Source organism: Oncorhynchus mykiss, chromosome 9 (genome assembly GCF_013265735.2).
Source record: "Oncorhynchus mykiss isolate Arlee chromosome 9, USDA_OmykA_1.1, whole genome shotgun sequence".
In the NCBI taxonomy this organism is placed as follows: domain Eukaryota; kingdom Metazoa; phylum Chordata; class Actinopteri; order Salmoniformes; family Salmonidae; genus Oncorhynchus; species Oncorhynchus mykiss.
Genome location: NC_048573.1, coordinates 51,782,177 through 51,796,683, shown reverse-complemented (window position 1 = coordinate 51,796,683; position 14,507 = coordinate 51,782,177). Strand labels below are relative to the sequence as shown.

General features: G+C 41.3%; 1 protein-coding gene across 13 annotated transcripts in view; it reads left to right on the top strand.

Annotated features, from left to right (window-relative positions):
• The window catches only part of kif1b (kinesin family member 1B), a 105,557-nt gene that overhangs the window by 57,729 nt on the left and 33,321 nt on the right, over positions 1 to 14,507 (top strand). For 12 of the 13 annotated variants that reach the window (XM_036988277.1, XM_036988273.1, XM_036988271.1 and 9 more), the window contains 5 exons: positions 1,904 to 1,983; positions 2,545 to 2,651; positions 3,069 to 3,152; positions 3,383 to 3,575; positions 3,890 to 3,962. In XM_036988277.1, the coding sequence (XP_036844172.1) occupies positions 1,904 to 1,983; positions 2,545 to 2,651; positions 3,069 to 3,152; positions 3,383 to 3,575; positions 3,890 to 3,962 (537 nt within the window). Of the gene's footprint in view, positions 1 to 1,903; positions 1,984 to 2,544; positions 2,652 to 3,068; positions 3,153 to 3,382; positions 3,576 to 3,889; positions 3,963 to 6,345; positions 10,840 to 14,507 lie in introns of those variants that run through there. The other variant, XM_036988278.1, reaches the window with a different exon arrangement.

The window sequence follows — 14,507 nt, the reverse complement described above, 5'->3', positions numbered from 1 at the left end:
ATAAAATGCCTAATATTTAGAATGCAAGTATGGGTGTTCGGCCACTGTCTCTAGTACTACACTACCGTTTTCCCATTGTTGCTGCTTTCCATTTGCGTGTCATTTCTTTCCAGAGCCATCCCTCAGCTCTCACTTGCTCTTCCATACATTCCTTTATTTTCATTCTTTTTTTTCCCCCATTCCCTTCTTATCTGCTTCCTCCATATGGTAATGTTTAGATGGGCCCTGAAAGGCCCAAGTCCTTGTTTGACGAGGACTTTGATTGTTTTTCAACTAAACAGGTTTGTGAAATCAAATCTACATATTGATTTCTACCGCTCCCCCGCTAGATAATCCAAACGATAGCCCCTGACACACCCCGTAGAGAGTGACCCAGGTTTAGCATTTCTAGAGCTTAGTAATGAATCAAAATGGCTGTGGCCTTGTATCCTCCTCAGCAAGATCACACATGTACTGCTATTGTATTTGAGCATTATTTGATTTGAAGAGAAGTATTATTTATTGATCTACACCACGGTGATGTATTTGTATAATAACCTTGAAAACCGCTTTCTAGAATGTGGCCATAGTATTGCTAGTAGAGTTTACTAACAGCTGTCATACTGTATCAGTGGTCTGTTTACGAGGTTGTAGAACATTCAGGTAGAAATGTATTGTATAGAACAGTTATGATTGTCTGTCATGAGTCATGTAGAATAGGGAATAGTCGACTCTGTTCGTTCCATTTCACTGAAAGAATCCACCCATGATAGATGCTCATACAGCCACAGCCTTAACAGAAGGTCCATTCAGTCTGTTAGCTCTTTGCATGGGGAAGCCTTCTGTGCCTGACAGACATGTTGAAATCACAGCCCTATCCACGTCATCTCTGTGAAGAGGACTAAATTGTCAGTCGTCCAGGCCTCACTCAATCCGTCAGCTCCGCAAACCGATTGACGCTATAGAGACAGACGGGGCTTATTGAGTAGTGGTTGAAGAATCTGACTGTACACCTCTGCACTCCCCCCTCCCTTTCTCCCTCCTACCACCTATCTCCCCCGCACAGGCAGGCAGCTTTCACAAGTCAGGAATGAAAAGAACAACAAGTGCTCTCGTCAGTGGAGTCACGATTGAGAGGGAGATTAGATTAGTCATCTCCGCCACATCGGCTGTAACGAACGCGACTGCCCATTGAAGCAAATTTATTTGATATCAGAAAATCTCCTCTTATGACTTTGAAGCTCCCCCTTCTCCTAGGACTTTAAACCCTCCTTCACTGCTAGTTTTGTTTTCCCTCATTTCACTAATTTCTTTCCTCCGTCCACTTTCTCTCATTTTCACCTGCTGCCTCTCCATTGGTTAGCTTTTCGTAGAGAGGCCTTGTGAGGCCTTGTATGCTGACTTGCTTGCTAATGGGGTATTTTCCCCCAAGAAGGTTGGTGGCTCAGTGATGCTTACTGTAGCATTGATGTGTTTCTAGTGGTGTCTACCAGACAAAGGTTCAAATAGTTGTCATTTTCTTTCAAAAACAAGCTCAATAACTACGCTTGATTGAGCTTGCCTGGCACAATGTACTAGGCCTAAAAGTGAAAATTCCTCACATCCAGCACTTCAGGCAGGCACAATCAAACGCATCAAAATGATTTGAAAGAAGAGAAGAAAAAAACGTTTGAGCCCAGGTCTGGTGTATATCGTGGAACTAGACTTTAGAACTCATGAGTATGTTATTGACATTGCCTTTTTCATTCCACTTTCATAAAGGGGTATTAATGAATTAATTTGTATCAATCATGCAGATGTGATCTTAATATACCTATGAAATGTGATTTCCTGAATTTTTCTGATTCACACGTATTACTGGTGCAAGTACTGTATGGGAACGGTGTCTTACTCTTGAACTCCACTCAACTCTCCGTCTCACTAGACCCCTCACCTGGTCAACCTGAACGAGGACCCACTGATGTCAGAATGTCTGCTGTATTACATCAAAGACGGAATCACAAGGTAACTCAGCGGAACACAGTAGGGAGAAGTTGCCCCATAGACACTGATCTTGGGTCACTTTTGCATTTTTTCCATCAATGGTTAAGGTGTTTGGGAGGGGAAGCTGATCCTAGGATAAACTTCACCCCGGAGCCAGAGGAGCACTGAAGCTTCACAGTGGAATGCTGTGTAGAAGCTACTGCAAAACATAGTTCTCTCACATCTAACTTTTCCAGTTCCCCCCCCCCTATGTTTGGCCTGAAAGGTGGCATGTCATCTGCCTTTGGTCGCCAGCGTATTTGATTTGTCTCGAATCAAATCGCTTACCTCTGGCTTTCCTTTCCCACACAGTAGTCTTCCTATAAAGTATTAAGTTACCTCAGTACCTGAGGTGACAATAATGAGTAACAGGCCTAGATGAGTAACAGCCTAGATGAAATGACATGAAGCACCTCAGAGGAGGTAAAACCCTGTTATAAGCAAACATTTTAAGCCATAGCTTTTGGTTGTCACCTGCTAGTTAAAATGGTCGCTTGCTCTGACACTCAGTCACAAAATGTCCTCCCTCACTTGTGCTGACAGGGTGGGCCAGGCGGACACTGAGAGACGGCAGGACATCGTTCTGAGCGGAGCCCACATCAAAGAGGAGCACTGCATCTTCCGCAGCGAGCGGAACGCCAATGGAGACGGTGAGAGAAACCACGTGGGGCTTTGTCACTGTGAATCAGTGAAGCGTCGTGCTGCCAAGTGTCTGCATGGGCTCAAGTGTGGCTGCATGAGGAGGTTTAGAAAATGTTTGTGGCCAGAAGATGGACATTACACCTCAGTTTCAGTAAATTCTTCTGGCAAATGATACTTCTGTATGTTTACAAATGGTTGTCTGCTAAAATAAATAAACACCCTGGATCACTGAAGCACCTTGTAAAGAAGAGGCCGCCATTTCCTCACCAGGCCCAACCAACTGTCAATATACTGTACCTCATTTGTCTTGTGTTGTGTTTGTGTAGAATTTGGGCAGAGTCAGACATTCATATTAGAAACATTATTCAGATTTGTTGGTATAGGGATTAATACTGTTCGCTGTATTGATGTTTTTTTGGCTCCAGTGGTTGTCCTGATGGTGCCTTGTGAGGGATCGGAGACCTATGTCAACGGCAAGCGAGTTGGAGCGTCAGTGCAGCTTCGCTCAGGTGTGTATTCCCCACAGCTGCATATGCAGTTGTATTTCATGAAGCGTTTTCAGGAATGTTCTCTCTTCATTTGCATGTAAAGTGAAGGATCTTCACATTGACATCTTCTCCACTGATAGAAATAGACTGGAGAAGGTGTTGACGTGAATTGCTATTCAATGACAGGAATTCCTGAATCTCTTCCTACTTGGCTTTTGAGCTCAATGCCTGTTTTGTCCCTCTTGTCACAGGAAACCGTATCATCATGGGAAAGAACCATGTGTTTCGGTTCAACCATCCGGAGCAGGCGAGGGCCGAGAAGGAGGAGAAGGAGAAGGAGACCCCAACAGCAGAGACCCCAGTAGAGCCAGTGGACTGGACCTTTGCCCAGAGAGAGCTGCTGGAGAAGCAGGGCATTGACATGAAGCAAGAGATGGAGAAAAGGTATGTACAGGACCGAATACAGTCATGTTGATCTCATGGACTGTCAGTCCTGGCATACTTAGCTTAGTCTATGACTTTGATTGATTACGTTTCCCTAACTAGCCCCATCCCTTGTATTTGTACCAAACCACGTGGCAGAACTGCCGTTGAGCTGAAACGCAGAGACAGGATTGTGTCTTTAGAAGGGGGGACTTTGAGAGGTGGATAGCTTCCACTCACAGAGTTTGAGGCCTATACTTTGTTCAATGGCGAAGCATGTTTTTGAATAATTGTGTATACAATAGGATTTAATTTGTGTGTTTCATTCATTCTAGATTGACTGAGATGGAGATCTTGTACAAAAAAGAGAAAGAGGAGGCGGACCAACTTCTGGAACAGCAGAGACTGGTAAGCCGTGAAACTTTTAGCAAATTAACTTCTCTATAACCTGTAGATTAATTCAGTTTTTTTTGTGGGGGGGCCACAAAATACCTGATAGTTTTGTTTTTGTGTTGAGATTAAATGAAATATGCTACAGGATACAAAGTTATAGCATGGTTTTCCTATAATAACCTTGTGGATAGTTCATTTTGATAGCTAGTTTTGTCATTAGACATTATTTTCCCCGCTTGCTCTGTTGAAGTCTGACTAGCACTAATTTCTCACTGCTGACACCTTTTGAGACACTTCTATTGTATGTGCGTGTGTGTGAGTGAAGGAGAGAAGCACTTACTTTTACTTAGCATGTCTGTTCCTCTTGCATGGGAGTGTGAATCCACTATCTGGTCTGAGATAGGGAAGAGCAAAGCCTTTGCCCCTTGACTTCTGATTTCGACCAACTTGCTGAAACAATTTGATTCAGAGAGAATTATATTGCAAAGCATTTTTCCCTGTTCCAAATCCTTATTTTCACTCTTGTGTCTTCTAGGTTTGAACTGAACCTTGCAAAACAGAATTTTTGTAAATTAATTGTTGGCTTTGTATTATTTTTTATTATGACCTCAATTCAAATTAATTGAATTAATCAAGTACCAACTCATTGGCTCAACAAAATTACAGTACAATTGCCAGTGATCTAGCTTTGGTAACGCTTTACTGCTTTTGCATGGTTCATGTTTTGTAGCATGTTTTCTTCACTTCCTTTCCCAGGCTAAGTTACAGAGATATACAGTTAAACTGGTCAACGATGTGGCTACTGTGGAATGTCTTGGTTTAGACTTCTATTCTAGTTTTTTGCTGTTTTGTGTTGAGTTTCTATGCTCTTCAATGCAGTTGCTGATATGTACAATGCATTGTGATAACCAAGAGTCCTGCTGTAGTACTTTTTGAAGGCTAGCGACAATGTGGTTTCTCATTGACTTCTTTTGTCATTCCTTATGCTAGCCTCACCTGTGCCTTTTGTAAAGTACACTGAGGACATAACTCAACTGAATTATCAGTGCTCGGGTTTTAATCAACGAATCACTAAAAATACTTTAATTCTCTGGTGGTTTGATGAGCATAACTACAAACGTATGATATTCAGACTCCTACTGCATACACGTATTTGTACACCTATTTCCAACCAATGTCTCTAGTCGCATTTACAGTCATCAACTTCCTGTTCTCTCTGGTTGGGATCTGTAATGTACTTTGTCTACCAAAATGAGAAACTGCATTTTCTTCCAACTAACGTCTTCCGTGAAGTGGATGCATTAACACTTAACCTCACTTCTGTCTGTCCTCTCTACTGGCTTTCCAATAAAACTGCAAGACTACTTTTGTCCTCTCAACCACTGCTAACACTAGAGCAACTCTAAAACCAACTCTAAATCTTCTTTCACGTGGACCTCGAATGGGGAAAGGCTACCAAAATGTGTCTGCCTTTTTTTGCATGCCTTTGTAGCATGTTTGGGATCCCGCTTTCAAGTGCCCATATCGTCAATTATGAAGAGGAAATAGTACACAACAAATCAGATCAACACCTGTCCCTCTTTTTCTGTTCATATTCTGTATCTAATCATGATAGTCATGCTTTACGTTTACTTTTAATATCAATATGCAACATTGGGAATGATATTGGCCTACCTGATCGTACATTTTCTAAGTACAATTTTGTAGATAATGTCTAAAATATTTCCCCATTTCAAAATATGAGAGCTCTCCGCAGTGGTTACTCCTGATGGTAACATCTGCAAAAGAGTGTTGTTCCAGCACTAGAACATGCATAGGAAAGTTACATCCAATAAATAAGCAAAGCATTCTATATAAATCCATATAATTTTACACTAAAGAGCACAATTTTATAGGATTCTTCTGAATTCACTTATTAGCCTGAGGCCAGAACCAATGCGCAAACCAAGGTCTTAGATCTATAAAAAGAAAGTCAATGGAAGCCACTGTCAGTATTAGGTTTTTGTTTAAGCTGGTTTGTCCCTGAATTTGATGAATGATTTCTTCCTAGACTTATTTTTCTGGGCATGGAAAGCGCATGTCCTTCTCAATTTGTCATACATCTTGTATAACTATGATGTATGCGAAAGTTTGAGGGTGTTTTTAATCTGACCAAAAAGTATATTGTTTTACACTGAAAATGGTTAGAAAAACGAATGCAGATGTAGAAAATGAGTAATTATATAAATTGAAATCCTACCCAAAAACACCCCGTGGCAATAAAGTTCCCATGTTGCATATTCATACTTGTATCCTTTCCTTTTTTTAAAAGCCATCCTTCCTCTTTTTGATTTCCCATTTTAATTTCTTCATTTTGTTGGGAACCTCTTTGGTTTGTTTCCTGTTTTGTTTTTTCAAGGATGGCGACTCTGATAGTGGCGATGACTCAGATAAGAGGTCTTGTGAGGAAAGCTGGAGACTGATCACCTCCCTGAGGGAAAAGCTGCCTCCTAGCAAGCTGCAGTCCATAGTCAGAAAGTGTGGCTTGCCCAGCAGTGGGAAGCGTCGGGAGCCTGTGAAAATGTACCAGGTTCCCCAGCACCGACGCATCACCAAGGATGCCAAGTGGGTCACCATCTCGGACCTGAAGATCCAGGCAGTGAAGGAGATCTGCTACGAGGTGGCCCTCAACGACTTCCGCCACACACGCCAGGAGATAGAGGCCCTGGCCATCGTCAAGATGAAGGAGCTGTGCGCCGCCTACGGCAAGAAGGACCCCAACGAGCGGGACTCGTGGCGGGCTGTGGCCAGGGACGTGTGGGACACGGTCGGGGTAGGCGACGAACGCATCGAGGATGTTCTCACCAACGGTAATGGGGGAAGAGGCGGAGGGGGAGCAGGTGTGGTGGCTGACCCCATGGATGACCTCAAGGTGCACATTGACAAGCTGGAGGATATTCTGCATGAGGTGAAGAAGCAGAACAACATGAAGGATGTGGAAATCCGTGCCCTCAGGAACAAGATGGTCAAGATGGAGAAAGTCCTGCCACTCATCACCCCAGAGTGTCAGACTTCCAGCCCGCCTACCACCAGCCCCCCTGCTAGCGCCCCCAGAACCCCTAGTCCTCGGGAGGGCCGACCCCTGGTGCAGGCCGAAGGGGAGGAGGGCGAACTGCAAACTGCGGGTGACGACTCCACCCTCCGCCGGGGCCATATGCGCTGGATGCGGCAGGAGCAGGTGCGCCTGAAGAGTCTCCAGCAGCAGGAGATCACCAAGCAGCTTCGCCGGCAGAGCGGCCCCCACCGCTTCATCCCGCCGGAGGACCGCAAGCTCCGCTTCCCGTTCCGAAGCAATCCCACGCACCGCAACTCCTGGAGTCCCGGCACCCACATCATCATCACCGACGAGCGGGTCATTGAGCTGAAGGTGCCAAAAGAGGCCTTTGAAGAGGAGGAGGGGGGGGGTCAGGTGCAGGCTGAGGAGGGGGGAGAGCCCGGAGAGAGAATGGCGACTCCTGTTATTCAAGCCACCTACCCCCAACAGCCGAGCCCCTCCCCGCAGCCACGCAGATGTAAAGACTTGGAGCAGGGCCCAAGCCAAGGCCAGGGCCAGAGACAAAGCCATAGAAACCACCAGCATCAGCAGTCCCATGAACGAAGCCGCAGCAACTCCTTCAACCACCGCCGAAATTCTGGTTCTATGGACCGCCGAAACTATGGTTCCATGGACCGCCGATCCTCCGGCTCCATGGAGTCCTTGCAGTACTCTGATAAGGGCAGGAAGCAGCAGCAGGCCTTCTATCAACCCCGGCACCACTACCAAAACCAACAGGCCCAACAACCCCAACCACACCACCAACAGCCCTGCCACTATAACAGCATGCCCTATGGCGCCAACACCAACTTCACTAGTTACCAGAAATATCCACAAACTGACCAAGCCAACCATCAAAGCAATTTTCAGGCACCACCTCGAATGCGCAGGCAAATGTCTGCTCCTAATCTGAAGGATCTGAAGGCTAGCCGAGAGACGACAGTGTGAGATGTGGGAATGAGGAATTCTGTACTTTGGTAGACAAACACATTACAGATCGCAAAACCTCAGAATAATTGTCCACAGTGAGACAAACAGCTAGAACTGTTACTCTTTTTGCACTTGAACGGTGTGTTGGTTGATCCAAATTTCAATGGTATGTGTATAACGAAAGCACAATTGACCATTTCAATTGCATAATCTATCTATGCCCTTCCTCCTGTATCCGTTGTGCTGCACTGGTTGCTATTTCAGCATATGCAAATGAGGAGAGCTGTTGTAAGGAATCAAAGCCAACAGAAGATAATGGGACTTTTTGTGTCATCCATTTTAAATCATGATAAATCATCATACATTTTTAATTTGTTCAGACAAATGATTTATGGTTGATCATCTGCTTTTTACACTGTTTGCAGTTTTAGTTCTGGTTTATAATGAATGTTATTTTAGCTATTATAAAGATTAACCCTTGGCTAGGGAAAACAGGGTTATTTCTAAATCCTTAGTTCAAACCCTTTACCTTGGTGTCTACAAAGTGCCCAACATTTACAGTCAAACAGTATTTACTCTGTTCTTTACGAAACCCAACTCCAGGAAAAATAACAAACATTCTCACCCTTTTATTTAATTTGGTACACTAACCGGATCTGCCAAGTGTACATTTTACAATGTTTGTTATATCATTTCGGGACAGTAAGTGTTCTATCATAATTTACCATGTCACATTTCAAAGGTTTTTACATTGACCTGTTGTTATTATCGATATGGAAGTTAGCAGCTAATTAAGCTACACATCAAAGTGACTGTGTAATACAATATAATCTGTATGTAAATTAGATGATGCATTCATTGTGAATTAATTTACTGTGCACAACCAACACTTGACTGCCTTTTGAAAATGAATGATCGAATGGAATCAAAGAAGTGCCTTATGATTCACTAACACATCATTAACATTGCTCTGCATTTACAATCTGGTATCAAAGACCTTCATTGGCTCGGTCTCCCTATAACTTTTTGATTCAGTTTTAACACTTGCCTACAGAACGCATACTAAATGAATACCTTAAATTGCCCTATACTTGTAACCACTAGTGCTGAAAATGTACCAAATTAACGAGATTGGGGAGACAATGCCTTATTATTCCTTTTGGCCACCATGAGTAAAACAATGTAAGCCTCTTGTCTTCATAGTTAGTGTAAATGAAAGGAAACAGGTATTTTTACTTAAGATATGCGACTGCCACCGTACATTGTATTTACAAAACTCAATTGCACTTCCTTAAGTCATGAAGAAGTTGTACTCTCAATCGTATTACAAAAAAGTGAGAGAATATGGACAGATCTGTCTTAAGCACCGTTTTTTTTTGTACTCTATTGTTTGAGATGTAGATGTTGATTTAATGAGATCTAGCAGAACATCATTCTGTTAAGACCAACTGCCACACATTGAGTTTAAAAGCTAGGGTCTTGCTTTTCCCACGGGATGTGTTCTATGTACCGTACTAAAACTGGTTGTGTCCCAAATGGCACTCTATTTCCTCCTTAGTGCACTACTTTTGATCATTGGAGTCTGTTCAAAAGTAGTGCACTATGTAAGGAATAGGGTGCCATTCGGGAAAGCGCCTGTGGATACTGGGTAATGTATTAGATTGCCATTTATTTATCTCTGGTTCAGTGACTCAGACCCAGAAAATGCAGCTTCTTAGGGAGAGGATGTCCAACCAAGGGTTACCATGGTTTGAAAAGACTCACCCTCAACTTGGGAGTAACAGAAATAATAAAAGTCTTTGCATATTGCATATTTCAGGAGAAGCATCCATGTCCAATTTGGATTTGACTCGAACATGTGATTTCATAAATTGTGGGCTAGTAAGTTTGTAAGTCTCACTTTCTACTGTTGTAAATACATGACACATTGAATGCCATTTCCATCTGTAAAGAATGGAATATGTACACATCCTGTTCTGTTTCCCCACACATTCATTCTTAAGGATTAGTTTAGCTATTTGAACACCGCCCTGAAACAATTTATCTGATACCATGCATTTATCTCTATCAATTACACTGGGTAAACGCTGTTGACAGACTTCAAATGAGATAATTATTGCCTCATGAGTTTGCCACTGATGCTGTCAGTCGACTCTTCACTTCTGAGTGATTTAAGTATTCTTATCTCCTATACCTTAATAGCTTACTTCGCTGCCTATCCCTGAAGAGAACCTTGTGATTTCCAAATGCAATGGCCAACGCCGATCTCTAAATGACTTTCTTTAAAGAAAACCATTAATTCAGGATGCTTAGAGATTTGTGATATCCATTGAACTATCTGAGCTACAGTATGTTATTGATAACTGTAGATAACAGAATAATATAAAGTTCTCAAAATACTATTTACTCTACCTTTGTGTGTAACGCAAACCAAATGGCAAAAATCTATAGGACATTTTCTTCAACCGTTTGCTTTCTTTACATTTAAAAAGTGCTCTTGCTTCTATGACTATTTTGCATGCCTTCAAGTCAATGTTCCAATAAATAATGTTATTTAACACATGCATCCGGTGCTGACAGCTTCTCAAAATATTACCTGGAGAGCTGGAAAAGTAGTCAGTGAAATGGACAATGTACAGCTAGCTATATTGTTCTTTTGAAATATATGTTATGTTAGTGTCTGGTCAGTGTTGTTAGTCTATCTGAATATGATATGAAGTGCCTCGATATGGCTGTGTATCAAGTTGTTGTCCCGTAAAAGGCTAGTACTTTCTGCAAAAAATATTGGAACTTCATTGTTCACAGGTTTTATCAAGGATATAATACATACGTTTGTGTTGCTGGAGATCTATTTTCGAAGTATGACTGAAATAAAATGTTACAAATGCAGTTACAGATGCAGGCCTTTGCTTGGTGTTCAACTTGTTTACTTAAAATAATCTTACTGGTTTACCCCCCCCAAAAAAATCGAACATTTCTCAAAGGCCAAGCAGCCTCGTGTGAATTGATATTGAACATTTGGCTGTACGTTAAATAAGATCTGAGGGAGGGATCTCATGATACTCCGTATCAGCATACTATTAAGTATCATGGCATGAAAACAAAGCATGAAGAGGATTGAAATTGCTGAGGAATACAGTTCTACTGTTGGAAACAAGCAGCCTGAGGTTGTCATCCACACACTAGCTAGATTTCCATCCAATTTGCGACAGATTCTCATGTGAATATTTTAAAATCCGTATAAAGAAAATATGCAATTTTTTTCCCACCAAACGGACTTGTTACCGAAACAAATCAGTGCGTGATTTAAGTAGTGCCCACAAAATGTACTTTTTCGCTTAAATTTACATGTGCCGATTAAAAATTCAATACGTTTCCATCGCATTTTCAACTGATCGTTTTGTTGCAAACTGTTGAGTTAAATAGCAAATGTGCCTACTCTGATTTTGGTTAGTGCGCTCAGTTCGCAGTGTGGGTAGACTGTGTCGCCAGGTATGCTAGTCTACATGACGAGATTATTATGGATACGAGCGAGAGTATTTGTCAAACGATAGACAAGCATCCATAATCATTTCACCAGAATAAGACAATCTATTTATTGGAAAACTGCACTTTCACCACCCTGTGCCGTTCATTATTGATTTAATCTGTAGCCTAATAAACTGCATGGTTTCCCGATTCGTAGTGGGAAGACCACACACAATATCATCACGTGACACCAGGTTTACTTAAATATGAGGGTTGTTATATCAATATTTGCGCATAAAGGCGTTTCCACCGCCATTTCTCACATATGACCTTTTACCGACACAAAAAGATCCCACCATGTCGAACGAACACATGATCTGGCGGTATTTATAAAATTGTTCCCGAAACTTCCAGTTTCCATAACCGCTGTTGTGATTTTTAATTTTGTACGGTATGACTTTACTTGCATAAAAACTGTGGATGGAAACGTGGTTACTGTTATATAAAGCACATTCTATATAACCGTATACTACTGTATGTTCCGTCTTGTTTGTGTTTTCGAGTATCAGAAAAACATTTAGATTAATTAATCTAATGACCTCGGTAGTTCATAAATGAATGTCCACAACAGTTATCCATTTCTTGAACGAAATGGTTAATTGACCCAGAACTCACACAGGCTACTGTTAAGATGTAGTTTACGCCAAATAAATCAACAACCAGTATCTTAACTCACTGCACTGTAAGAGTAGAGTAGTCATGATTTAGGCATACACAGTTCAGGCTCGAGTACTTGAATTGATGAAGGCTGATTTTAAAAAAATGCAACTGTGGTTTGTTTAGAATTCGAATTACATAGCATGATACATCACACAAAGGACTACACATTGTCTTCATAATTAGAATACTATGTGTTAGCCATGCCCTGCTATTACCACAAAATAGTGATTTTTGGTTTGTTTTTACAAAATACACTAAGTAGGTGCATTCTAAAATAATGATATTCAAAAACGTTTTTCCCTAAGAAAGTTCATTAATTCTATTAGACCTGAGGATAGTAATTGTTGCTTCAAACTTTAAGAAATGTAGCTTTTAAACACCTTTAACTTGTGGTTTTCCAGGTGTTAACGGAAGTGAGAAATTTAGCTTTTTCACTTATTCATTTTTATGTGATGATATACTTTGAACATACCATCACCACATTTCCATCTTAACATACTGAACACCTTGACAGATAGTGTATTTAAAAAGTCTGATTTTTCATTTGAAATCCAAGCATATCATACCTGCAATATAAGATTGAAGGGGGTATAGTACATCCAAATAAGAGTAGTTTCCTGTTAAAAGTTTTAGAAATACTTATTACCAATTATATTTAAAAGTATTACCTGAATTAGAGAGACAGTTTTTGTCTTTGTATAGGTGGACTCAACATGGATAAAGCGAGTCTTTGAGACCCAAATGGCACCCTATTCCCTGTATAGTAGGGCTGGCATGATACATTTTTGGGGGGGGTAGTTCAGCTTTAATATTGCAGATAGAATGTGGCTTCCATCAATGTAATTGTCTGCATCATTTCCAATCCCCCATATATCATTTTTGGTAAATATATACAGTACCAGTTTGGGCACACTATTTTCTACATTGTAGAATAATAGAGAAGACATTACAACTATGAAATGACATATGGAATCATGTAGTAACCAAAAAAAGTGTTAAACAAATGAAAATATATCTGAGATTCTTCAAAGTAGCCAACCTTTGCCTGAATGACAGCTTTGCACACTAGGCATTCTCTCAACCAGCCTCACCTGGAATGCTTTTCCAAAAGTCTTGAAGGAGTTTCCAAATATGCTGAGCAATTGTTGGCTGCTTTTCCTTCACACTGCGGTCCAACTCATCCAAAACCACCTCTATTTGGTTGAGGTTGGGAGTTTGTGGAGGCCAGGTCATCTGATCCAGCACTCCATCTCTCCCCTTCTATAGAAATAGCCCTTACAATGCCTGGAGGTGTTTTGGGTCATTGTCCTCTTGGAAAACAGATGATAGTCCCACTAAGCGCAAACCAGATGGAATGGCGTATTGCTGCAGAATGCACCCCCACACCATCACACCACCTCCTCCATGCTTCACGTTGGGAACCACACAAGCATCCGTTCACCTACTGTGTCTCACAAAGACATGAAGGTTGGAACCAAAAATCTCAAATTTGGACTCATCAGACCAAAGAAAGTATTTCTATCGGTTACTTGAACTCTGCAAAGCATTTATTTGGGCTGAAATTTCAGAAGCTCGTAACTCAAATGAACTGCAGCAGCGGTAACTCTGGGTCTTCCTTTCCTGTGGCGGTCCTCATGAGAGCCAGTTTCATCATAGTGCTTGATGGTTTTTGCGACTGCACATGAAGAAACTTTAAAAGTTCTTGACATTTTCCAGATTGACTGACTTTCATGTCTTAAAGTAATGGACTGTCATTTCTCTTTGCTTATTTGAGCTGTTCTTGCCATACAATGAACTTGGTATTTTACCAAATAGGGCTATCTTCTGTATACCCTCCATATTTTGTCACAACACAACAAATTGGCTCAAATGCATTAAGAAGGAAGAAATTCCACAAATGAACTTTTAACTAGGCACACCTGCTAATTAAAATTCATTCCAGGTGTCTACCTCATGAAGCTGGTTGAGAGATTGCAAAGAGTGTGCAAAGCTGTCATCAAGGCAAAGGGTAGCTACTTTGAAGAATCTCAAATGCATCAAATATATTTGGATTTGTACAACACTTTTTTATAGTTACTACATGATTCCATGTGTTATTTCATAGTTTTAATGTCTTCTATTATTCTACAATGTAGAAAATAGTAAAACATTTCATTAAAACCCTTGAATGAGTAGGTGTGTCCAAACTTTTGACTGGTAGTGTGTGTGTGTGTGTGTGTGTGTGTGTACAGACGCCTCACAAGTCCTCAACTGCCAGCTTCATTAAATAGTACCCGAAAAACACCAGTCTCCTTGTCAACAGTGAAGAGGCGACTCTGGGATGCTGGCCTTCAAGGCAAGAGTTGCAAAGAAAAAAACATATCTCAGAC